This window comes from Leuresthes tenuis, unplaced genomic scaffold (assembly GCF_036924035.1).
Source record: "Leuresthes tenuis unplaced genomic scaffold, fLeuTen1.0.hap1 SCAF_14, whole genome shotgun sequence".
Lineage (NCBI taxonomy): Eukaryota > Metazoa > Chordata > Actinopteri > Atheriniformes > Atherinopsidae > Leuresthes > Leuresthes tenuis.
The window spans coordinates 12,280,946-12,305,652 of record NW_027325368.1 but is presented as its reverse complement, the minus strand read 5'-3'; the positions used below and the strand labels follow the sequence as shown (position 1 = coordinate 12,305,652).

Genomic DNA, 24,707 nt, shown 5'->3' with positions numbered 1-24,707 from the left:
ATGGGAAGCCTGAAAGCTAATTCTCTGGCCTTTTAACATCAGTTGAAGTATCTATTTAGACAACACTAAATCATTTTCCCAGTGTGGCCTTTCTGTGGCCAATAACAGGCAATTGTAGTTACATATGGCAGCTCAAGCTGAAGTCTTCTACTGTAACTAAATGTAATGCTAATTAGGGGATTGCTGACATTTTGCCTTTACAAAATGTCAACTTTTTATATACTAAGAAAGAATCACTGTTATATGTAATTTCACAACCACACATTTGTTCTGCCTCTAATGGCTTGAGGTCACAAGGCTATCGTACCCATTACATTACATTAGATCCTCCAGTCAGTGACAAAAACTAGTCCTTCATTTCTGAGTTTTAAGGCATTAATCATATTACACTTAAAAAGGAGGGGAAAAAACATGTTATGAACGAGGAAAGAATTTGGGTGCCAGAGGTCAACTTAAGACTTAGTATGCATCACTTTTCATCTTTGCTTCGCTGCTGTATCCCTCAGGGACCCATCCACCACTGCCTCATGTTGGATCAGTTCTTACTTCCCAAATGAAACTGGATCTCTTGAATTCAAAGTGCCCTCTAACATCTCAATGAGGACGGGTTGATATCACAGTTCATCACTACCTCCCAGCTCCAGATATCCAACCCACTCGCATCCCTTGGGTGAAAAGGGGGAAACCGGACCCCGTCTTACCCAGCCTCTTTTGTTCATTTAGCTTGGGCAAAATTCTGCTACCCTCAGTGTTCAGAGGGTCACTACTGCGGCAAAACCACATCCAGCAGACTGGCAGTTTAGCTTGAAAACCTTTTTAGGATAAAATGGGAGCTCCAGAGGAGGAAGCACCTCGTCCACCATCGGACATCACCGTGTTCGGGGCCAACTGCACCCTCCATGGCCTGAGCCACATCTTCCTGCCAGGTGGAGTGACTTTTCGCCGCTTGCTTTGGGCTGCTGCATTTAGCGCCTCACTTTCAATCTTCCTTTTGCAAGTGGCTGACCGTGTGATTGAATATTACCAATACCCCCATGTCACCATCCTAGATGAAATGGACAGTCCCGTCATGTATTTCCCAGCCATCACCCTCTGCAACTACAATAGCTTTCGAAAGTCCCAGATCACAAGGAATGACATCTTCTGGATGGCTGGGCTGCTGGGTGTGGAACAGGGTGACTTTGATGATTTCATGGCTGCTTTAGGGCAACCCACAGACAACAGCAAGTTTTTCCCCAGCAAGACCTTCAACATGCTGGAGTTTGTGCAGAGGACGAGCCACAACATAGACGAAATGTTGCTGGACTGCAAATATAGAGGCAAGGACTGCGGACCAGAGAACTTCACTACCGTAAGTATAGGCCCATCTGTGGGTTAAGCTCAGCTGAAATCAGTGTTAACTGTGTCAGAATAATTATGGGAGAAGCCCAAATGGCAAGATAGTGAGCTGTGAGAGATTAAAAAAAAAAAAAGAAAAAAAAAGTCAGACTATTTAGACATTCTTTTTACATTTTTTTTTTATTTCATATATTTTGTTAGAAAGCAAAAGAATGACGTGTTCAATAGAAAGCAAGAGCTGTGTGCTGTTTAAAAGTCATTATAACACTACAGTTTTAATGCGTCATTCTGCCCATGATGAAATGAAAACGTACTCAGCTTATGTTTATGAACACCTGCAGAGATCTGCTGTAAGAACCCTGCCTCTCGGAATAAAATGAGCATTGTCATGATGAATGCTCATATCAGTTATCAGGGGAAGAGACGTCACTTTAATTTAAATTATGTTGACACTTCCTAATTGTTTTCCTTTTTTTTGACATAATCCTCCCTTTTTAAAATGATTAATGACATGTTTGTGGAAAGACTAAGTAGCTACAGGGGGAACAAGAGGTATGGAGGTGTAAGGCAGGGAAAGTTTGTGAGGAATACTAATAACGCAGCTTTTTATCTCTGCTTACAAGAGCTTATACCAGAAACAACAAGATATTGCCTGGGATTTCGTGCTGATGCCTGTTTTTATATTCTGTCCAATTCTTCATTTTGTGTCTGCTGTTAATAGTAATATTTCTTGAAGGAGAAACGAGTGTTATCTCTTTAAAAGAGCCCTCAGAAACGTGTAAACTACCAAAGGTGCCATATGGCTCAACAAATCTCTGCTGACATCATGCATCATACATTATGAAGCAAACATATGCTGTTTTCAAGACCAGCAGAGTTTTCTTTGTAAATAGAAGAACTTACATCTTTGCTGTAGAAATGGCACCAAATGTACAAATGTTTGGTCTCATCAGATAAAATCTAATTGCTCTATGTGGCCATACAAAACAGTGTCATTGCGGTTGTGGAAGGGTCGCTTTCTTCATAACTTGACCGTTTTCTTTTTTGGAATCCAGTCAATTTTCAGGTCTTTACCAAAGAGATTAAATCATGTCAGCAAAATTTGAATAGAAACTTAATCGTCCTGCTGCAAAGACAGGGAAAGGATTGTATTTCGATTAAATGGGTCATTGCTTTGAGTGATGAAAGCCTGGCACCAAGATGGGTTTGTCATGCATTTCAATTTCTCTGAGAACCAGTTTTAAAACATAGGCAAATGATTTACGCTAATTACTTAGTGGTTCTAAAGTGGCAATTCTGTTAATTGTGTAAGACAATGGTTAAGACTGAGAGATGAGGTTTGGCTCCTTAGCACTCACCAAACCTGTCATGTACAATAAAAAAGGCTTCAGACTTGTTCATACTAATAGTTTTGAGTTATCACTCTAAATACAAAACAGAAGATTTTGATAGGGCTACGGTCAGTGAGGCGACCTTGGCTCTTTCACATCCACACATTTAAAGGGCAAATTTCAGATAAATGTCAGAAACTGGAGATGCACTGAGGGCCTAAGTATAGAGGGAACTAATTAAAGATTCATGGAGCTGCCTGAATTCCGCCTCCCCGACTCCCCCAGCCTGCTGATCTTTCTATGGGAGGCTCAGAGGCAGGAACTGAGATTATTCCCATAGACTTCAGCAACAACACAACAAAATGACTTATACAAGGTTTAGAAAACATGTGATAGTTCATTTTTATGTACACATCAGATCACAAAAAAATGATCCTACTGATGATAGATTTGACTTTCTGGTGCCTCACAGCAAGAGGGTTCCTGTTTCGAATCCTGGATGGAGCCTTTCAGTGTGGAGTTTGTATGTTCTCCCCATGTATACATGGATTCTCTCTGGGTACACCGCCTAAAAGCATGCACGTTAGGTTAATTGGTGTCTCGTAATTGTCCCTGGGAGTGAGTGTGAGTACAGATGGTTGTTTGTCTCTTTTGTCTCTATGTGGCCCTGTGATGGAATGGCGACCTGACTCGGGTGTACCCTGCCTCTCGCTCAGCTGGGATAGGCTCCCCGTCTTATCCAGCCTCTTTTGTTCATTTAGCTTGGGCAAAATTATGCTACCTTCTGTGTTCAGAGAGTCACTACAGCAGAAAAAACACATCTAGCAGACTTGCAGTTTAGCATGGAAACTTCCTTTGGAAGCACCACATTCGTCATCAGACATCACCGTGTTTGGTTCACAATAGCAGCTCATATGCTGCTTTAGATTTCCAAAGGCTGTTCAAGAAGGTGTTCAAGATACAATGCTTCATATTTATATCTGTGTCTCTTCCCTGATTCTCTTTAGACAACCCTGTATGAAATACAGGCATGGGCTTCATCCTAATAAAGCTTGGGTTGTTGGTGCTCCTCCTGTAGCCCTGATGGGTATTTTATGACGTTCCTTTTTTTCACTTTTGCAGGGTACTTTGCTCTGAACTTACAAAGTTGATCTCTTCTTTTTCATTTTTCTATTCAGCATTTTTTGCTCTGTTTGTTATTGTAGACCACTTAATAAAAGTTTCTTTTCTCCACTTCACCAATAAGTCTCTCGCTTTCACGTTTGGTAAATTGTACCTTTTCTTCCATGTGTCTATTATTGTAATATCCGTTTAATTGTGGTGCAAGCTATGTTTATATCTGCAAATAATCCATGCTAAAATGGGAATGAAATCAGTGAGAAATCAGAGAGAACCATACATAACCACAGTTTTTTTTAAAAGAAAAGAATGCCTAAATACATTTCTGTCATATGTACACAAATATTTAGTCATGAAACTTCACTGTTTTATGTATATCTGGCCTTCATAACAAGGTTTTTAGTAGAGCTGATGGCAACAAGCTATTTTTATTCATTTTATTATTTTGTGCTTCTATATGAAATGTATACGATCTAATGTTACATAAAATACTTTTACTTTTTATACTTTTTTTAGGTTGCAGTACAACAAAACAGCTTTATTGAATGAGGCTTTATTTTGTTATCAAATTAATTTTATATATCCATCTTGGTGCCTTACAAGCTGTCTGTGAACTAGTGTGTGATTGATTACCTTATTAATCCTTAGAAGTGTAAGCACCCCGACACGCCCCAAACCTTTGCTGTGGATTAAACCTGCAAGACTGTCTCTAACTAAATAAATCATCTATCAGCGTGTATATGTAGAAGCCGCTCTGATATCATTTCAATCGATCAACAGCTCAGCACTTAAGATGACTTGTGCCATTGCAGACACACTCTTGCACATTTATCTTATTACTGTTGATCTTCTGTGTTTTGACTTGGCTTCCTGTGAGTGCATTAGATGGTGTTAAAACCGATGAGCTTTGGTTTAAACACATTTTGAATGTTACCGTGGGGCTTGTTTTTGGTCTAGAACCAGGAGACAGTGTTTTACTTGAATTACTGCAGTATAGCTTGGACACTGAAGTTGACTTTAGAGGTCAGAGAAAAAGAGAAAGGTGAATGGAAGAAGCAAAAATCAGGTTTGAGTGTCAAACACGTTTGAAAACCATGGGTCTGGTGTCAGACAGAGGCAGAAAATAGACAGTATAGAGAACAAGAAAAATGTCAGGAGATATAAGATGAAACAGTGTTAAAGAAAAGCACTATGACAAAATGGAATCGAAGGTGAGATGGAGAGAGAAAACAAGTGGAGGCTGTGCTGTGCTGAGATTGAGGTGGGACTGGGACTGAGCTCAGGACTGTCATTGTGATTCAGCCTGCTTTGGAGCCGAGCCAGTGCCATGAAGCACCACTGGAATCATTAGAGGCGATGAAGAGAAGACGTGTGTGAAGGAGCACAAAATTACAGTGGCTGCCTAAAGCACGAACGGGGAGGGAGGAGATGAAATAAAACTCCTACGTGTAAACAATGAAATAAACAAATCTGAGGTAGTGAGTGTGGATGACAAGTCAGATAACAAATACCTAATGTGTTTGTTCCATTACTCAGTGTCGGTAAAAGCCAGAGTGGGAGTCACTGTTACAGTAAGTGCAGCATTGGCAGTGCGATCAATGGTGCCGAGGAGGAATACTGAAGGAATTCATTGTAGGGATGCTGTGTGAGGATGCTTTTTGCTGACTTGCACAACAGGCAGCAGATACTACCAGAGGCAGACATTAAAGGTGCCAGTTGACAGAACCTCTTAAGTTAATTAGCTTGTTAGATGGAGACAACAGACACGAGTATAGCTCTGTCCAAAACCAACAGAACCATTATCTCATGACATGGATTAACTGCCTTCAAAAACATTTGTTATAATAATGATAATAATAATGGTGGGGGCAAAAATGGCTCATGGTTTCATATTCTTCTTTTGATTCTCAATTACTTGTGGTCCCTATTTTAAGGGACTTTTGTTTCCACTAATGAGCTCAAGGATCTAATCTTTTACAAAGAATAAAAAGCCATGTTGTTCACCTTACAATCATAAGATAAGGTGAAATTCCTCTCATATCCATACTATATGTCTCTGAACAGAAGAAGCAACTTCTTAGAATTACAACAATTTAATCAGATTTCAAGTGCTTAAGAAAACTTTACATACACCTCAGATTTTGTAACGACAATTCCATTAATGGTTGAAAATTAAATATTTTATGCGGCCTTGCAGATTTTTAAAGGTGTGCTTTGATTTCAGGAACCAAAGAATGCTTTTAATCTACTATTTTCAGTCTTCATATGATTTTTCCTTTGCGTAATATCTGGAGATGCAGAAAAAAAGGATTTAGAAATGGATATCAAAAGCTTCCAGCCAGCCAATAAGAGGGGAACATGCTGGAAAAACTGCCACTAGCGAAAGAAAAGTACTGGTGAGAAAATTTGAGGAGTTAGTTTATCAGCGTGTGACTGCAGACTGTATACTGAAAGCTTGAGTGACAGCGCAAGCTTTTCCTGGAATGGAACCAGGGAGAAAGACAGCAGGTAAAGCCTGCTGCATCTGTTTTTAGTTGATATAAGCTGCATCTGCCCTCTGCCTCATCTGCCCGGGAGGATACACTGCTTCAGCTGTGTCAGAGATTCTTACAATTATTCTAGATTTGAACGAAGCAGTAGCAAGTGCCCCTTTTCCATGACTAAATCTTTAAAACATGCTGTGGCACAATCAGAATGCAGCACATTAAAAAGGTTGAAAATGCACATTTGAATAGCTTTATGAATATTAAAATGAATAAAGTGAATACACACTCCTGCAGAACTTTTCAGGTTTGTTTTAATTATATAATTTTCTGACAAAGTCCATGGCAGTATTTCTTCCTTTTGATTAATTTTATATGAGGTATTTCACAGTATAAGCCTCTCCTTGCTAAAAATCCGGTCTGGCTTCCCTTGCAATACTTGCACTGCATACAGAGTGGCTGTGTTTCTTTTTGAAGCAGTAAAAGGTTAGTTTCATTTAGAGGCAGGCCACAAGATGTCTCCCTCTGCTAAATAAGCTGCCTGTCTGCCAGAGTGACAGTGTGATTGCAAATGTTTTGCACTGTCTTTCCGTTTCTCCCAGATATCTATTTGCTCAGGTCATTTTAAATCACAGCGTATCAGAACATCTCAGCTTGTTGTCTAATGCTGATTTATAAGGAGGTCTAATGTTTCAAGCTGTCATGCCATGTTAAGTGTAAATGTGCTGCAGATCAGGTATTAAACAGACTTTCTCTTGTTATTTATGATGGTCAGATAGAAATAGGAAAATTTGGAGATGCATACTTTTTTTTCTCCAATTGTCTTTGACAAAGTCACACGTTTACAGTTAGAACGTAATCAAAAATATATAGATTGATTGAGTGATATTGAAAGTACTTGTTTGCTGTATCTTTTTACTTCATGTCAGACGATTGGAAAAAAAAAATGTCACTATGGAAGTGCACCAGATCCCATGTTAGTCCAACAATTGATCATCATATACGATCAAGCCCACAGTGCCCACAGTCAATTTTGATCTGACCACTATGTCTTTTGTAGCTCAAAATTATTTACTTTTGACAAAATAGGGTATGAAATTGTGTTAGAGGTGGGTTTTTTTGTTGTTGTTTTTACTTTCGACTAAAATTCAGATGTTGAATGTTAAATAAACCCTTTCTCAGTCACAATTATCAAAGCTTTTATTTGCCATCACAGGTTCTGATAATTGTTGGTTACCATTATAAAACAAATGCACACAGACACACTTTCAATATGAGAATTTTACCACCTCTGCTTTCCCAGCTGGTAATGATCTATCAACTCAGTTCAGCTTTACAGTAATTGGACATTAATGTAAGGTATGGCTTTCATTCTTTCCACTCTCATCACTGCCCTGTCTGTGCTCGGCGTATTTGTGATGTGCATATAATTGCTGCCAGGATTTCTTTTGGTTTTAAACATTCTCACTGGCCCTTGAAGGAGTTCATCCCTCAACTCAAACTCAAAACTTTGCTCCTCCTCTAATGAGACCTCTGGGGTTCAGCTTGGCTTTGACACAAAAGAGGATGATTAGTGTCACTCCCTGACAGCAGGAGACATCAGTGAGTCAGTTTTTTTTAAATGGCAATAAATGCGAGAATCATAGAAGTAAACTCTTTAAATAGTTTTCCTTTTCTTTTTTGTTTCTCTGCTACTTTGAATTTCGCAGATTACATTGCACGATGACCCTCTAATTAAATGCTGTGATGACGATAAAATGTATTTTTATCCCCAAGGAATATAACAATAGAAATGTGTAAGCAACAGGAATTAATTCTCAATAAGGGGGATGGCAGTTTTACACAGAAAAAAAAAAATCATTACATTTTTCCCAGAGTGCTTTATAATCTTGAGTTACTGCAGCCCATTCGAGAGGCATATATTTTCATTAGATTACTGGCTTAGTTTAACGATTTCACATAAATAAACACAATTATATGCACTTAGAAAAGAAATCGAAAACATTGCTGTATTGTGTTGTTATGCCAGAGTGTTACAAATTCATGCATTCAACAATTCACACACAGATTTGTTCAAGCACTGCCCTCTTTTATACTTACTTCTGCACTACCTACTGCCAGATATTCTAAGTTGACAAAGACCAGACAGACAAGGTTAGCAACCCACAACCTATTGGACACAGTGAAATCTTCAGATTAGTCTCACATGTTATGTCAGGAGTGCCTTTACAGTTAGTTGCTCTGCCCCCAAGTGGCCAAAAAATAAAAGCTGGACATTTTCAAAGTAAGTATCAAACATTTTGTTGAACAAAAAGATGTTTAAGAAAATGTTACTCAAACAAAGGCTCAAACAAAGTATCAAACCAAAGACCAATTATATTAATTCAGCTGATAAATAAGTAAAGAGTCTAACCATAATTTGATCATTTAGAATTAGATGCATAAGCACACAGATAGATCATATAACAACAAATACAGTCAACCGAAAGCAAGTTTGATGAAATGTAATGTGTGAAAACTTTACGAGTACTATGCAACAGAAATAACAACATACTTGTGCCACTGCTGAAATTGAAGTCTATGAGGGTAGAGTTGCTATCAAACACAGAGAGCATATTTTCAAAAGACTGATGATGATTGCCATGCTTTGCCTGTGTGCTGCGTCGGAGGCGCAGAGTAATGAAATGGCATTTTGTTTAAACTGCTGACAAGGGATGATTCTGAGACCATTAAAAACCCCTCTGCATCACAGCTCCACTGAACCTGAATAGGAAAGATGAGTTCACGCAATTAACTCACTCGTGAATGCGCCTCGTATCTATTGACATGTGTCCAAAAAAACTCAGAATGGAGGCAATCCATGCACCTGGTCAATAATTGGTGAAGCTGGGCAGTCATCTGTAACTCTTTCATTGGTTGAGTTATTACTTGGCTGCAAATTTGTCCATGTTTCGTTTCATTAGTGGGTCAAAGACTGAAGCAGTTACAGTTTCTCTGCCGATATAGACAAACGACCTGTTCTTCATGTTGACTGGACTTTCCCCCCCCAAAAAGGAGGATTTAACACTTGTAGCTTCTAGGCAAATGAATATTTTCATAAAAGGCTAAAATGAATGTTGAGCCCAGGCATATGTCTTGCCTGGAAGCAGAAAAAAGGTGTGGTGCTGACATGATATAGCTGTTGGGAGAGCTGCATTCAAGCAATTAATTTAGTTGCTTTGCTGCAAGAAAGCTCTAGAAAACACACACAGGAAACATAACCTTTACCACAACGCTGAAGTTGTTACTTTCGCTTATTCCATTTTTTCAGTATTAAGACATTCATTAGGCCTAATGTAACTTCTGTATTCTACTTTTACTACAATCTTTGACCATAGTAACTCTCTTTGTTTTTAATTCACAATTTGGGGTCAAATTAAATTACTACTTTTAAATAATTTTGCATTAAGATAAGTTTTTCAATATTGTAGCCATACTTCTTATACTGAAGCCTATCCACTTGTGACATTGCTTTAACTGAACGTTTCGACCATTTCCTGTAAAATATGGTTATATATTGTACATTGTCATTCAGCCTAAAAATACCAGGATGTAAGTTTTATTTTTGATCACGCAGCCCCAAGATGAACATAGTACAAAAATCTATCCATTAATTAAAACAACTGAATTACTGTATATTACAACTGATGAAACGTGATCTATTTTTATTCAGTTATTAAATGATGAAAAATTATGGAACAACTTCAATTTTTATACAGTACATATCAGCATTGAATAATAACACTTTCTTATTTAAAAAAAGTAATTCTAAGGAACTGAAAATGATCATCCTACAGTTAAAATACATAAGAAGTCCTATGTATATATACCCTGTATATTTATGTTTTGATTCTGAAGCTACATTTAGCAAGATCAGCTGCAATATTTTTTAATGCAGGACCAAATAACATCTGGATTTGGTGGAACTGTTTTGCAACTACTGGGAATATAGCTAGTAAGAAAGTAAAAAAAAAAAATAGATTTATTTTTTTTTTAATAAAGATTTGGTTATGAATGGGATAAAAAAAATTAGCAGCAGCTGATCAGATGAAAGTCAGATCTAAAATATGGTTTTAGATATTTAGTGGAAATTTCAACCCAAACCAGAGAAAAATTAGCAAATGGTGAGGTAATAAAATAAAAAAGTAATAGAAAAGGAAAAGATTTCACATTACTATTATTTCAAGGAAATACATTACACGGACGGGGTTGGGTAGGTGAGTTGGCATGAAGTAGCCTAAATGCGAAGAAAAAATCAATTATAGAGCCTGATATTGGAATTTAGCGTCCTCTGAGATATAAATATGTGGTATGCACACACATAGCCCACCACTTAATCGTAATATTGTGGTCGAACTTTGACTCTCTTGCAAATTTATCCGTCACACTCTGCACCCCAGGAAGTAAATTAATAAATACATTTAATACATTTGGAGGATGTCAGAAGCAGAGCTATGCTCACAGGACCTATAAGTGCTATCTTCAGCTGCACAGGCAATTGTGGGTCGGAATAAGCAGGAAAATTGTGCTGGCTTGCATACTACAAATCCACTACTTCTCGGAGCATTCCGTTAAACTGCATTGTATAGGTGTCTGGACTTTAAATTCTAAGATAAAATAGTTGGGCAATAAATTACTTATCAAATTAGCAGTCAAATGAGTGATTGAAAACAGGTAGATCAGATCTAGCATCTCCTGGGATCACTGCATCCAGTAGATATACAAATACCACAATGTCCAGTTATTCCCAGCCTCTTGGCTGAATTCAGTGATTTTGGACAAAGATTTGTAATGTAAAAAGATAGAAAAGATACTCTCTCCTCAAAGTAAACAAAAGTGTTTTTTTCTTACAATGATAATCATGATTTTTATGACCAAATATCAGCGAGGCTGTAATCAGTTTACCCGTGTGATGATCTCATTACAGACTGAAAAGACTGTAGCTAACATAATGAAAATAAGAGGAAAGAATTCTGATTGAATTCTGACTCACATAAAAGGAGTGAAGCGATTTTAATACCATCCACAGCCACACCTGCATGCAGCACAATGACAGACCTCATTATTCTGTATTTGTGAAATTATATTCAAAATTGGTTGAAAAAGAGGGAATAGTAAATGTGCTATGACCAATATTTCTAACACATATTAAAGGAGGTTTGCAGTTTTTCTTCAGCTTGCTGCTTGAGCTCAGTTATCAATTATATAGATATATCGATCCTCAAGTGAGCTGCAGATCCTTCACTATTAACAAGTATCAGGCTCCATTTTTTACTCGGCAGAATTTTTTTTATCATAGTTATTCCCACTTTGATCAATACCACGACTCTCCGCCTCTCTGTTCCATTGGAGGTCTACTTCATCACTGGAGGAAAACAATTTCATCCACTGGCTCCACCTCATTCTCCATTCGACTGTGGAGAGTGTGTGTTTGTGTGTGTGTGTAGGGGGGCAACAAGCTTTATTTTCCTTTCTACAGGCTTCAAGTCAACAGGCTAAAAAGACTCTCTTCAATCTGTGGAAAGAGGGAGGAGTTGGTTTCTGGGCAGATACAGAGACAGAGACCACCGAAATCTGTAAGTATTGTCTGAAGGGAGATGGAGGAGTGAAAGATCTGAGCAACAGGGGTGAGCCTCTCCGGATTTTCAAAGTGATTACCCCTGGGAGTGAAGCCGTCGCTTACATCTGCAATTATCATGCCTGTTTATCTGTTGATTAAGGACCGGTGATAGTTATGACAGATATTTTTGTCACTGGAGTGATTCAGCTGATTTTCTCATCAAGGGATCATTATGTAAATCAAATTTACCTTCCCAAAGGAGTACAGGTCTTTTGTTTTCAGCCTTAGGAGTGAAGCTGCTGAACATATGGACTCCAATCGCTGCTAACTGGAATTTTTCTGACACATAAAGCTGGAGATGGTCATAAAAGCCTCTGTAAGTACTTTGTAGTGTATTGTGGGCTACTGTGAAACTGTGGGCTACTTGATAACGTATCATTTGCTTTACCTTGCAATAATGGGTAAAGCCTCCACGTCTGAATCAAATGCTCTCGGGACACAAAAGCTAAATGATGTCCAAGAGACCTCACTCCAACCCACAGAGTCCACTTTGCTTAAAACAACACTTAAAGAAATCACAGTGGATTTCATAAGAAAGACCAAGATCCACGGTTTGAAATTTATCTTCTCTCCAGACAAGTCAAAACCACAGCAAGTCATCTGGATGCTGGCCTTTTTTCTTTGTGTCAGTCTCCTCTGCACATGGTCCTGGAATCGAATCCTCTATCTGATGTCCTACCCTGCTGTCACCAAGATCTACATGGTTTGGGCTCACAACATGTCCTTCCCAGCTGTTACTTTCTGCAATAAAAATGTATTCCGTGCATCCACTCTAACGAAGGATGACTTGTATCACAGCGGCTACTGGATGGACCTCATGTATCCAAATCACACAGTGATAAAGAGGAGCCTGTCCATCCTCAAAGACAGCCACAAACCAGGTCTTCTGAGTCTGCTGGACTTCCACAACTACACCCCGTCCCCCGGTTATCACGTCAACACCACAGAGATGATGGGTCGCCTCGGTCACCAGCTGGAGGACATGCTGCTGGAGTGCAGGTTTCGTGGGGAGACCTGTACCCACAAAAACTTCAGCACTGTATGTAGAGATATTGATGGTGTTTGCCAGGTGTGGATATGAGTGTTGTTTACAAGGTGTATTAATAATTCATCTGACAAACCTATTTTACGGCAAGTATTCTCGCAGGTTGTTTTAAATTCTTCTGTTTTTGGCTCTCAAACATGACAGCTTTACCGTCAATAAACCTGACACCCTCTTAAAGTCACTCAAGAAAATTAACACAGTCTTAACTTTATATCATTGTCAATGATTGCAAAGTCTACTATACGTTCTCTACACATTTTCAATGTAGTGATATTCTCTGATGAATCCTCGTATTGTAATAATACCATGGTTACAACAATATGAAGGAGGACAAATCAGATAATCAATATTTCAGGCGTCGTAGATAAATACAAATTAAAATCTTGGCTTCTCTAACTAAACAAGTACAATATGCCTCAGAAATTCTTTTTTCAAGCACCAGAGATATTTAAGGCATTCATTTTTAAGTAATTAAAAATGAAAGATGACATTTCTAAAACATAGTCCCAATCGTCCCGCTGCTAATATTTCTAGAAAGTACTTGATAAACTTTGGGTTATTATTAGAAAAAAAACTGCTTAAAAGGTCAAATTACCATAACAGCAAGTACAGCATACATGCAGTATAACTGAGAATGATTTAACTCAGATATTCTACATATACATTAAAAAGCTTAACCTGCCACAGGTATCACATTTAAATACTCACCTCTTCTGATGGGGATCAGATAATCTAAATTCCAGTCATAAAAAACAAATATGTAACTGATTTAAACTGTGTGACGCATCTGAAATGGAAAGTCTTGCATATGTCAAGTGCCCTTGATTGTCTTTTTCATACCAATGAAGGAACCTCAAGAATGTTGAAAATCAGCTGTCATGGCCAGATGAATAGCCAGAGATGGTTGTATGTGGGATTAAAGCTGTGCTTGTATCTCAAAGCCATTCTTGCTACTGTTGAGGTTTGACTGGCTGTCGCTCTTATTTTATCTAAACTTCAATCTAAACCTTTACAAGCAGTCACCAGCTGGATAGTTTTAAGTCACTTTGCAGACCTCATTACATAGCGGGCAGGGGAAAAGGCACAGAGATCTGTCGAACAGCATCTGTCTTAGCTGCATGTAAGTCTGTCTGAGTCTGGACATGGAACACTGACTCTGATCTCTGGAGATCAGCTTTAGCATGCTGGTTATTTATTTATTCCCCCCCTGCAGACCCTTTAACACAACCTCAACACAGTGGCTACTAACCATAAGATGAAATATCTGCCTTGGTGATGTATGTTGTTTGAAATGTGAGGACAGAAGTGAATGGTTGAAAAAACATTGTCTCAGCTGCATACAGTTTAGTTATGGTGTAGTATGTGGGTCGGAAAAAGATATTAAGACAGCTGTGATCATTAAAGCAGGAAGTATGACTCACTTTACATAATTATGCTTTAACTTTTATATTAGAGGGGGAGTATGGATCATTTTTACGATTTAGATCTCTTTTATGAACAACACAGCATTTATCCCACAATAATGATGCTGATGTGTGATGTTACTTCCCAAGAAACTGCTTACTAAAGACATTTAAGTCATAAATTCAGATAAATACTTCTTATAGTAAAATATATATATTGAATATCTACTTGTTTGTAGGTTTCGCAGTTTCCCAGGTTTTTCAATTTCATGTCCTTTCTTTGCATCCATAGTTGTATACAAATACAATTGTCTTGAGCAGTCTGGCCTCATTCACAGTAACACATTTTTAGTATTTTGGTGTACATTTCAGCTTGTGAAATAACCAAGAACAAATATGGAAACTCTTTGCAATGCATCAGACTGTTTTTTTGTGTATGTGCTGCCTAATCAATCAGTTCCATCTTATTTCAAGCTGATCAGTTTGTATTAACTGAACACCTCCAGGTTTGTTCGTAATTTTAAGCTTCAGTCTTTATCTGAGCAGTAGCAGGTGCTCAAAAACTATAGTAACAACAAATATTTTTGTTCAATGTGTATAGGCAGGTAAATGCTGCACTCAAAAGAAGAATTTATATAACTTAAAATATGTAATCTTTGAGCACCCAAGCAAATTGGATTAATCAGCAAGATAGTTGATGGGGAACAACCTACTTTAGTGATGGATTATTAAATGCTGCTGGGCTTTACTGGCATTGGTTCAGACCCAGTTTAGGTTTTTTGTTTGTGTGTCCAGAGACCGTCCCCTCAGATGTCCCGTACTCTGTTTGATGACAATAGAATATCACATTCACTCAAAATCACTCAGGGGAAATTTGGAGAGAAATTGGGTAAAGATTGATAGCTGCTGCTGCTGGGAAGCCCTCATTAATTCCTGAAATCAGAGCCAGGTGCCTGTTCAAAGCCCATGCTGCTTTCTCTGTTAATCACAAAAACCTCTGCAATGATTACCTTTTCTGCACTATTACATGCTGACATGTAATACATCTTCTACTGGTAAACAGCCTCCTCGCTGTTTACCATAGTGGAGACGTTTTCATACACTTCTTTTTGTTCTATGCTCTTTTCACAGATTTACACACGCTATGGGAAATGCTACACTTTCAACTCGGGATTAGACGGCAACCCTTTGTTGACCACGTTAAAAGGTGGCACAGGAAATGGCTTGGAAATCATGCTGGATATTCAGCAGGATGAATACCTGCCCGTTTGGGGAGAGACAGGTCAGTGCAACCTTAAGCGCTATTCTTACATTTACTGTGACATGTTAACTTGCAGGACCATTTTATGGAAATTCTTCTGCCTTATTGGTTTCCATTTTGTTTGAGATTCCAACATTGTGTTGTCACTTCTATAGCACATGGACGTATTGCTATATAGGGGAAAAAGAGGTGATGCACTTCCATGTTTACCAGCATATTGTCTTGATATGTTTCCTCAGGTCCAAAGCTGACATCAGATCTAATAAACTGCACTCATTGACATTGTTTCCCATTGACAATGGACAACAACTTCATTGGATCACACATTCAGAAACTAAACAGCATGCAATAAGTCTTTGGTTGTAAATCTGTACGAACCAGTATACCAACACTTTCCTTATATTAGCGTCCTGCATGAGGTTTAAAGATACCCCATTAATAAACAGTTGAATATCACTGCGTGTGTAACAAGTAACAGCCCAAAGAGTGGGTTCAGGCACATGGCCGCACTTATTATAACATGTTCTGGCATGCTGTATCCACAGATGAGACCTCCTATGAAGCAGGCATCAAGGTTCAGATCCACAGCCAGGATGAGCCACCCTTTATTGACCAGCTGGGATTTGGTGTGGCCCCTGGTTTTCAAACTTTTGTGTCATGTCAGCAGCAACTGGTACTAATGATCAGCCTCCGATCTCGACCTCTCGCTCCGCCTCATTCAGTGTTTGTCCCAAAATCTTTGCCAGACATTGCCGTTATCTCTGTGTCGCAGAGTGTGGAGCAAAATCAAATTACTGATTACCATGTGTGAGGAAACTGCAGTTGATGTGTTAATTAAACATCGAGTTAATCTGGTATTCAATGGGTACAGTAAATTAAACTGAGGAACAAGAGCAGCCAAGGAACACTTAGAGAGCAGGGCCAAGTAATGATTGGATGCAAGCATATGAGTATATTGTGCCTTTAAGAGCCAAAAGCACTTTGGTCTGCACAGCATGCAAAAACATATAGCAGCTCATATTGAGTTCTCACTGCTTTTAGCTTGAGGAAAAAGAAATCTAAAAACAGATTTTTGCTGTAAAAATTGTCTGTTGAAGTGTATTCAAAGAGAATTCACACACAGTGGTGGTCTGCAGGCTTAAGTCATTGACACATCAACTCTGATTAATTAACAAAAGAGAGCTACTTGATCTGCGGTTTTGCATGTATGTCATAATTAGTTGCAGCTTCATTAAAGCTCTCTATAGTAAGCACTCACAGAATACATGCTGTTTCTTAATGAAAAAAAAAGGAAGAAAAAGGTTGAGTGTAGAAAATTCAAAGCATTACAATGACCCAGCTGCCATCAGTATAGGACGAAAAGTACTAACTATAGCTGAGCCAGAATTGATCAAAAAGCAGCTCATAAGGTCATAACAGTGAGCTCAGGTGGATTTCCTTTCCAAATCTCAAGCATCACAAGCGATGTTACCTAGAGAACAAATTCAGATGGTCTCTTTTGTCTGCGCTACAATAGCCCAACAAGACAAACAACAATCTCTGAATTTACAGACAGAACCAGGTACTGAAAAGAAAAATGTCCGGATGAAATATAAAACCCCTTAAAAGGAAAAGGCAGCAGTGCTGCAAAGGATTTGGGGGTTTGAGATCAACTGAAGTTTTGTGTTGTGCTGCAGGTTCATTAAAATTTCTACCTCATAATCAGTTCTTGTGAAGTAATGGACACTAATTTATTTATTTAGCAACAAACGAGGCCCGGTTTCAATGATTTTGCTCCTAAAGTAATCAGCTTCGTTGCTTCACCAGCATGAAATAAACGATTATGTAAAATCTGTCTCGTTTCAGCAGAATAACATGGGATGATTGAGGCATATTTGTCGTCTCATGAAACAGACACTTGGACACCACAAGGATGACAGATTTTATTTTGGGCAGGCTGCTTTGAAAAACATGTCACTCTCACTCTCATTCTCTCTTTCTTTTTACAAATATTGTCAGTGCTTCAAGGGTATCATCATTCAGCCATCTTCCAGCGGTGAATCTGGTCTATTAATCAAACTTTCCTTCTGAAAAGCAAAAGTGCAAGGATAAGTCATTAATAATCATGACACAAGCATTCAGAACAGTGACAGCTAAGACATGTTTATGATCTGAAAGATGTTCTGAATTAATTAGACTTTTATTAACATGTTGTCTAGCAATCACATCAGTTAGTGTCCCATATGAGTACAGTGATTCAGTGCAGTAGGATGAAGGACTTATTATTTCAAGACTTTTCATTTGTGAAAGGAGTTTAAATATTAATGGGAGACGTTGACATGAATTAAGTAACTGTTGAAAGCAAGCTGTATATTCACTTGAGCTTAAAGCTGACTCACAGCCCACCATTCCATACACTGCTGGGAGCAACAGCATTTTGTCACACTGACAAGAGATTATTCGTCTGGAGGAGTTGACCACTTCCTGTCCCTTACTTAACTGTTGCTACTCTTTGTAATTTGCTAATGATGTGGGCTGTGTTCCCTCACCCCCGCCCTAGATGAAACTTCCTATGAAGCCGGCATAAAGGTGCAGCTTCACTCTCAGACAGAGCCACCTTTACTTCACCAGCTGGGCTTTGGGGTCGCCCCTGGCTTCCAAACATTTGTTTCCACCCAAGAGCAGAGGGTAGCGTATGACTGAGTGGGCTTGCTGCATGCCGCAAACTACTGTATTGTCAGTTTACTCAACACCCATTACTGTTCCACGCTTTCATCTGCTGGTCCACCCCACCCTCCAAGGAATAGATCCATCTGCCCCCCTCTGTGTGGCTGAAGCAACATCATGTAACAGCATCTGCAGTGTGTCCTATCAGTGCACATCAGTAACGAGCAGCTAATATGTTTCTATTCCTTTAAACCTTTCATCTGAGTCTGTATCTTCATAAAGCTGTTGTTCAGTTTTACCCTTTCACTTCCATGCACAGTGAACATTTTATTTTCCTTTCACTTTTAAGTCTCAATGTAAGATCTGTTGGACTCATGCATAATGTCTTATGGAAGGACCAGACAGTGTTATTCGTTAGGCTTTATAACCCATTAGGAATCTGGCCTTAGTTTATAGTATAGCATATTTTGTGCTAGGGTTTCGTCCCCACTGGAGTCCAGATATATCCAAATATGAGAGTTAATGATTGGAATTCATAACTATTCAGATCCACTCCCTCAACAGATTGTCTTCTGTCACTCCCTATTCACAAAACAACCTTTTGATTGTTAGTGTTTGCCTGGTTGGAGATGGTAGAGATGATTGGGGCTTACAGTGAGTCTAATTGTGACAAAAACAACACAGTTCCTTTGTGAAGTTTGCTAGGAAGAAAGGTTTGATTGTTGACCAGCTCCTGTTGTCGTTAGCATGTCTCTGTATATGCTCATACACTCAAGTAAGCCTCACAAGCCTGCATATAAAATTGCTTTATTTTGTCATGAAATGAGCAGTAGGCATTCATCTCCATAACTAGCTGTAAACAAACAAACAGTAACTGAAGGTTATGTTGGTGGTTAGAGGTCAGTTTGCTCAGTACACAATAAAATATGCTGTGAACCGATCACTGTAAAACAGACACATATATGTACACACGAGGCAAATTGCTGCAGTTTAAAGGTTTAATCATCAAATTCAGCTGTTAAGTATTCAATTATGGTTTGATTAAAAATTCCCTGGATTACTAATAATTATAGGCTCATAAATTGTTACATTCATAAGGCTATACAAGGTGGTTTAGTAGTGGTAGCAGAAAATCTATGTAATTAACCAAGAATACAAACCTCTTCAGGAAACTTCTAGAGAATGCATTATTCTTCGGGACAACTCTTAAACCTTAAATATACAATTTATTCTATGATATCACATAATTTGCTATTTATGAAACCAGTTAAATTGATTTATTTGTACTTTTTAAAACAATACTTTTTATTTGATTCTGAATTCTGTGGTCAGAGTTGGAAAATGTGTCGATTGATTGTGGTGTCCTGTCTGAAACTGCACACTTTCCAGGTTCCTATTTCTAAGCCTGTTGTTATTCCCATGGTACTCTGCTTTCTACCCGGGACTAGACTCGCATTAGAAATGTTCTGCATGATGTCTGCTTGCTGTTACACATGAGCAATAATGTTGTCCTGATCGAACACGTTGTGCCACTTTTGTCTCAGTGCACATTTTCATTTAAAAGCATTTATCTTTTCTTTTTTTTTTCTGATGTTTCTGACATTTTTATTTGTTTTTTGTCAGCTTGTTGCCTTCTTTTGCACTTTAGCTGCATTGGGTTTTCATTATGTTATTTGCTGTAATCCTGTGAGCTGATATGCTGAGGGAAAACATGTGCTGTTTACTCTTTCAGCTTCAGTACCTCCCACCGCCCTGGGGAGATTGCAAGTCCACTCCAATAGACTCTGAATTCTTCTCCACGTACAGCATCACTGCATGCCGTATCGACTGTGAAACCCGGTACCTGCTGGAGAACTGCAACTGCAGGATGGTTCACATGCCTGGTATGGATTCAGAGAATGACCTGGGTTGTGAAAAACAGAGAATATGCATAAATCATGTTTTTTCACATCTATATTATTTCAAACAGGGACGTCGACAGTTTGCACTCCTGAGCAGTACAAAGACTGTGCTGACCCAGCTTTAGGTGAGCCCTTGTAGTTTGTATTCAAAACACAATATTAGTGTGGTATTTTTGCACCAGTGCCTGAACTCAACAGCAGCAGTGCCATGAGCTCGTTCCAGGCTTTAGATAATACTTGTGTAGCTTCAACTTTAAACTACTTTAATGTCAGATGGTGTTGAAGCAAAATAATAAAATAGCGTAGAAATTCCATTATGAAGATATGTGATGTCGTTATGCCTCACTGACTTCAAATAAATCCTACTATTTTTTTTTTCTCCTTCCTCTTCTCCACAGTATTATGGCTTCAGTCATTATTTGATTTCATGGAAAGTGAACGATGGCAGCGAGTGTATTTTTGTTGTGTTCAGATATATTTTTAGCAGAAACTGAGAGCCTGTGTATGCAGGTTTATTTGATTCTCTTTAGAGATCACAATATGTTTAAATGACTTTGATCATCCACAGACTTTTTGGTAGAGAAAGACAACGATTACTGTGTCTGTGAGACGCCCTGCAACATGACTCGCTATGGCAAGGAGCTGTCCATGGTTAAGATTCCCAGTAAGGCATCTGCTAAATATCTGGCTAAGAAATTCAACAAAACCGAACAATATATTGGGTAAGTATGATTTAGTATCAGTCAGTTATTTAGATAATCTTTTCTTCTTTCTGTTGATGGATTGATGCTTTGTGAGTCTCCATCGTTCACCTTCAATGTAACAATAATGAAAGAAAGTTACGCACGAAAAGTCGGATATCATTTGATGTAATTTCATATCCCAGGAAGTGAAATCCGCTGGCTGCTCTTTGTCTGTCCCCTCTGCAGAGAAAATATATTGGTGTTGGACATCTTCTTTGAAGCTCTGAATTACGAGAAAATTGAGCAGAAGAAGGCCTATGAAATTGCAGGGCTTCTCGGTAAGATTCTCACTGTTCCATGGTCATTGTGACAGGGAAAAAAGAGGATAACTTTGGTATTAGCACTCAGTGAGCCCCTGGCGCACATTTCACATTGTGTTCATGCGTGACGCTTTGAGGGTTCGTCTTTGAACTCATGAAACAGACTGAACACATTTTCATAATCTGATGTTCTCGCAAGGGCAGCAGGGTTGGGTTTGATGAGAAGTTTGGCCCGCATGGACACTTTTGACAATTCAGCTCAGATAACTCTGAGATATACGGAATTAGATGTGACAGCACTGGGAATGGTTTCACGCACCATTGTTCAATTACTGTACCTGCCCATATCTGTTAATCTCTTTGTCTCTAGGTGACATTGGAGGTCAGATGGGGCTGTTTATTGGAGCTAGTGTTCTGACAATTCTGGAAATATTTGACTACTTATATGAGGTAACGTTTTGTCTTCAATAATCAAAATAATTTTTTGTTATATTTTAGCATAGATTTGGAGCAAGGGTAAAATGTCATTTTCACACATTAACACTAAAGAATTAATGGAGAAAGGTCAAAAATATCTCTGCAGCTGCCCTTCACATAAGCACCTCACTGCACGAGATTATTTGCTGGAGATACACTTTCAGAAGAAATTCCCCCGGTGATATCTGGGTAGAGTGTAGTCAATCTGGGACATGAGCCAAAAAAAAGCTACTCCGTGGAAATGACTCTCTCTTGTTTTCAGCACCTAGAGAATGGTAGATGAAGCTCCCAAATGACTGTTTAAGCACTTGCACTGGATTGAGGTTGGAGGTGCATTTATGCACACAACGTATAAACCATATTCTCAAATCTGAGGTACTGTTGAGTGCTCTGTAAATGGAATTCTAAGGACCCTTTGACTGTTTCTCTTTTATTGAGGGTTATTGACACCAAATTTGGTATAGATATCTATATGTCCAGATCTACACTTAATGTTGATTGTGTAGATTGTAGATATCTATATCTACAACACTTCTTCAGGTTGTGCAAAAAAAAGAAAAAATATTTAGGGACGTTGTATCAAACAAAAATGGATATTTCCTTTCAGTACCTACAGCCAGCTCTTAACATGTACACTTCAAACTGCTATAACTGCGCGCTAAACTGCTTAGCTCATCTTATTGCTCCTTGCCGATAGCTTTCTAAATCATGTCAAATAATTCACAACTGGACCATAAATATAGTTGTACTGCTAATATTTAATCCAAAACAAACAGACATTTGGGGAAAGGTATCGATAGCTTTCAGGCTGAGTCAAATCAGAGGACTTCTAGCACTCAAAACAACTCCTCTTAAACTGAAAATGATTGTTTTATCCTTTAGTTTTTGTGAAGTTTGAAATATACCTAATATTTGATATTTGAGGTGGCAGCTGCTGGGATTTCTTGAGAAATAAGCACAGCATACATCATATCAACTATCAGCTCTATCAAAATATTGAGTGTCAGTTACCATGATGATTACTTTATTCCAACTGTCAGTCATGTTTATCTGATGTTTTTACATTTAGGTTTTCAAGGATAAGGTTCTGGGTTACTTCATGCGCAAGAAACGACCACAGCGTTGTCAGAGCGACAATCTGGTAATTCCTGCCTCAAAGCATTTGATTGAATGAAATGAATGTGATATGTTACAAGATGGGCTCAGAAACAGCACAACAACAAAATGTCTGCTCACACTTTAAATGCTTTTATTGAACAGCACCAGAGACAGAGCAAAGCAGCCCCACGGTATGTCGTTCTTGCTTCTCATGCAGAAACAATGTCTTTCTAGAAAATATAATATGACACATATTGTTTTTACTGCATAGCGTTTATGCATAAGACGTGTAGCATTACACACGTACAGTGCTCTTTGTTTACATGTTGACATGCCTTTTAGATTATTCTTTGTGATGGTAAAAATCTACAGCAGTTACACACGGATTGCTGATGTAAGTACAAACTGATGAAGAAACCTTTCCTTTTCAGGCCAATTATGGTTTGACAGGTGTTTTGCTACTAACTATACTTTAACTTTGGTGCTTGGATATGCAAGAGTGAAGGGTCTGACTTGCTTTTACTTAAATTTTCTTCATGACTCATAAACTTCTCTCATTATCAAAGGCCATGGACCTTATCTCAGTTAATCCCACACACCAACACACTGCAGTATTTTCACACTTATTGTAGCTTCTCGATGTCACCTTCTATCATGTAGTTACAGTTAACTTAGAGCAGGAAAAGCTGTTTTTGCTCTTTGGTTTTCTCGCTTATGTTCTGGCAAGATGATGACAGAATATTCACAGCAGATTCGTATGAGGAACAAAAAAAATCAACAACCCGAAAACAGATTATGAGGTCTAAAGATTTTATTAGTATTTTGTGATGAATTTGTTTTCAAAACCATAAAAGCAATCAACTCCTCGTGAAACAGGAGCCCTTTCCCCTAAATCACAGCATTTTGTCAAGCCCAGTGGGTTAACACTTTGCACCCAGAAGGAGCTCCACTCCCCCTGACAGTTATGTAAGTTTTCTACAGGGCAGTTAAGAAGTAATGAGAAATTTGTAGCAGAAAAGCACCTTTTTATATAAGCAGTCAGTAACTGTTCAGCTCGTACTGCAGAATCAAATCCCAAAAGATGGGGAGCTTTATTTTCTAGTTACAGCTGAAGATATATAACTAACCTCACAGTATTTAGAAAATACAGGAGGTGTGATTTTCAGTCACCTTTTAAATTGATGTTTCTTGATCATGTTGTTCCTATTGTCAGTTTTAAAAGTCAGTTTTTTTTTGTCTTTGTGCTCTTATTCCTTTCCTTATACAATGAAATTGTGCTGCTTGCTGAGGGGCTGCAATCACTGACCAAAGTTAAAACATTTCCTCTAATCTGGTGCTGTTATAATGAAAAGCATTGAAGCAGATTTTTGTCAAATGCAGACATTTTCTTTTGTCCTTGAGTTTATTGTATTAACCAGTTTGCATCCAGCTTTCTTGGCAGAATGTTGGAAATGCAATGTTATGTGTGTCACTCGAGAGCAAAAAGATGGCATGCAAAATAGGTTGACTTCAATTTTTCAGTGAGACGTTATAATGAGGCTTTGTTTGCATGAGGACGGTGCTCTTGCATGCTTGGTTTCCTCAGGTTCAGAATTCGGTGGCTGTAGAAGGAAATGATTGCAGGGAAATGTTTATCATCCTTTGCAGAGTATATATACTGTAAGCTTAAGCCAGTATAGTTATAAAGGACATTATTTCCACCTTGTTTAAAGTGGATTCTTAGGGAAACAGTAGCATAAGAAACATTTATTTAGAAGGCTGCATTCATGCTTTTTTCCCCAGTGTGATATTTATTGTATGATCCATTCATGCCATACAGTCACCCTCTTACAAGAAATCATCACCTGTACGTTGTTTTTGCCATATCCCACACAGTGGCATGCAAAATGTTTGTCTACCTGATCAAAATTAATTTTACTCTTAGTAGCTAAGTTTAAAAAAAA

The 24,707-nt window shown here is 38.4% G+C and overlaps 1 protein-coding gene across 1 annotated transcript in view; it reads left to right on the top strand.

The window, feature by feature from the left end:
- asic1c (acid-sensing (proton-gated) ion channel 1c) overlaps positions 1-24,707 on the top strand; it is an 89,142-nt gene that overhangs the window by 57,244 nt on the left and 7,191 nt on the right. Inside the window, exons 2-9 of the mRNA XM_072362955.1 lie at positions 15,510-15,660; positions 16,185-16,312; positions 20,018-20,168; positions 20,255-20,311; positions 20,755-20,908; positions 21,116-21,207; positions 21,560-21,639; positions 22,736-22,807. Of these exons, the coding sequence (XP_072219056.1) occupies positions 15,510-15,660; positions 16,185-16,312; positions 20,018-20,168; positions 20,255-20,311; positions 20,755-20,908; positions 21,116-21,207; positions 21,560-21,639; positions 22,736-22,807 (885 nt within the window). The remainder of the gene's footprint in view (positions 1-15,509; positions 15,661-16,184; positions 16,313-20,017; positions 20,169-20,254; positions 20,312-20,754; positions 20,909-21,115; positions 21,208-21,559; positions 21,640-22,735; positions 22,808-24,707) is intronic.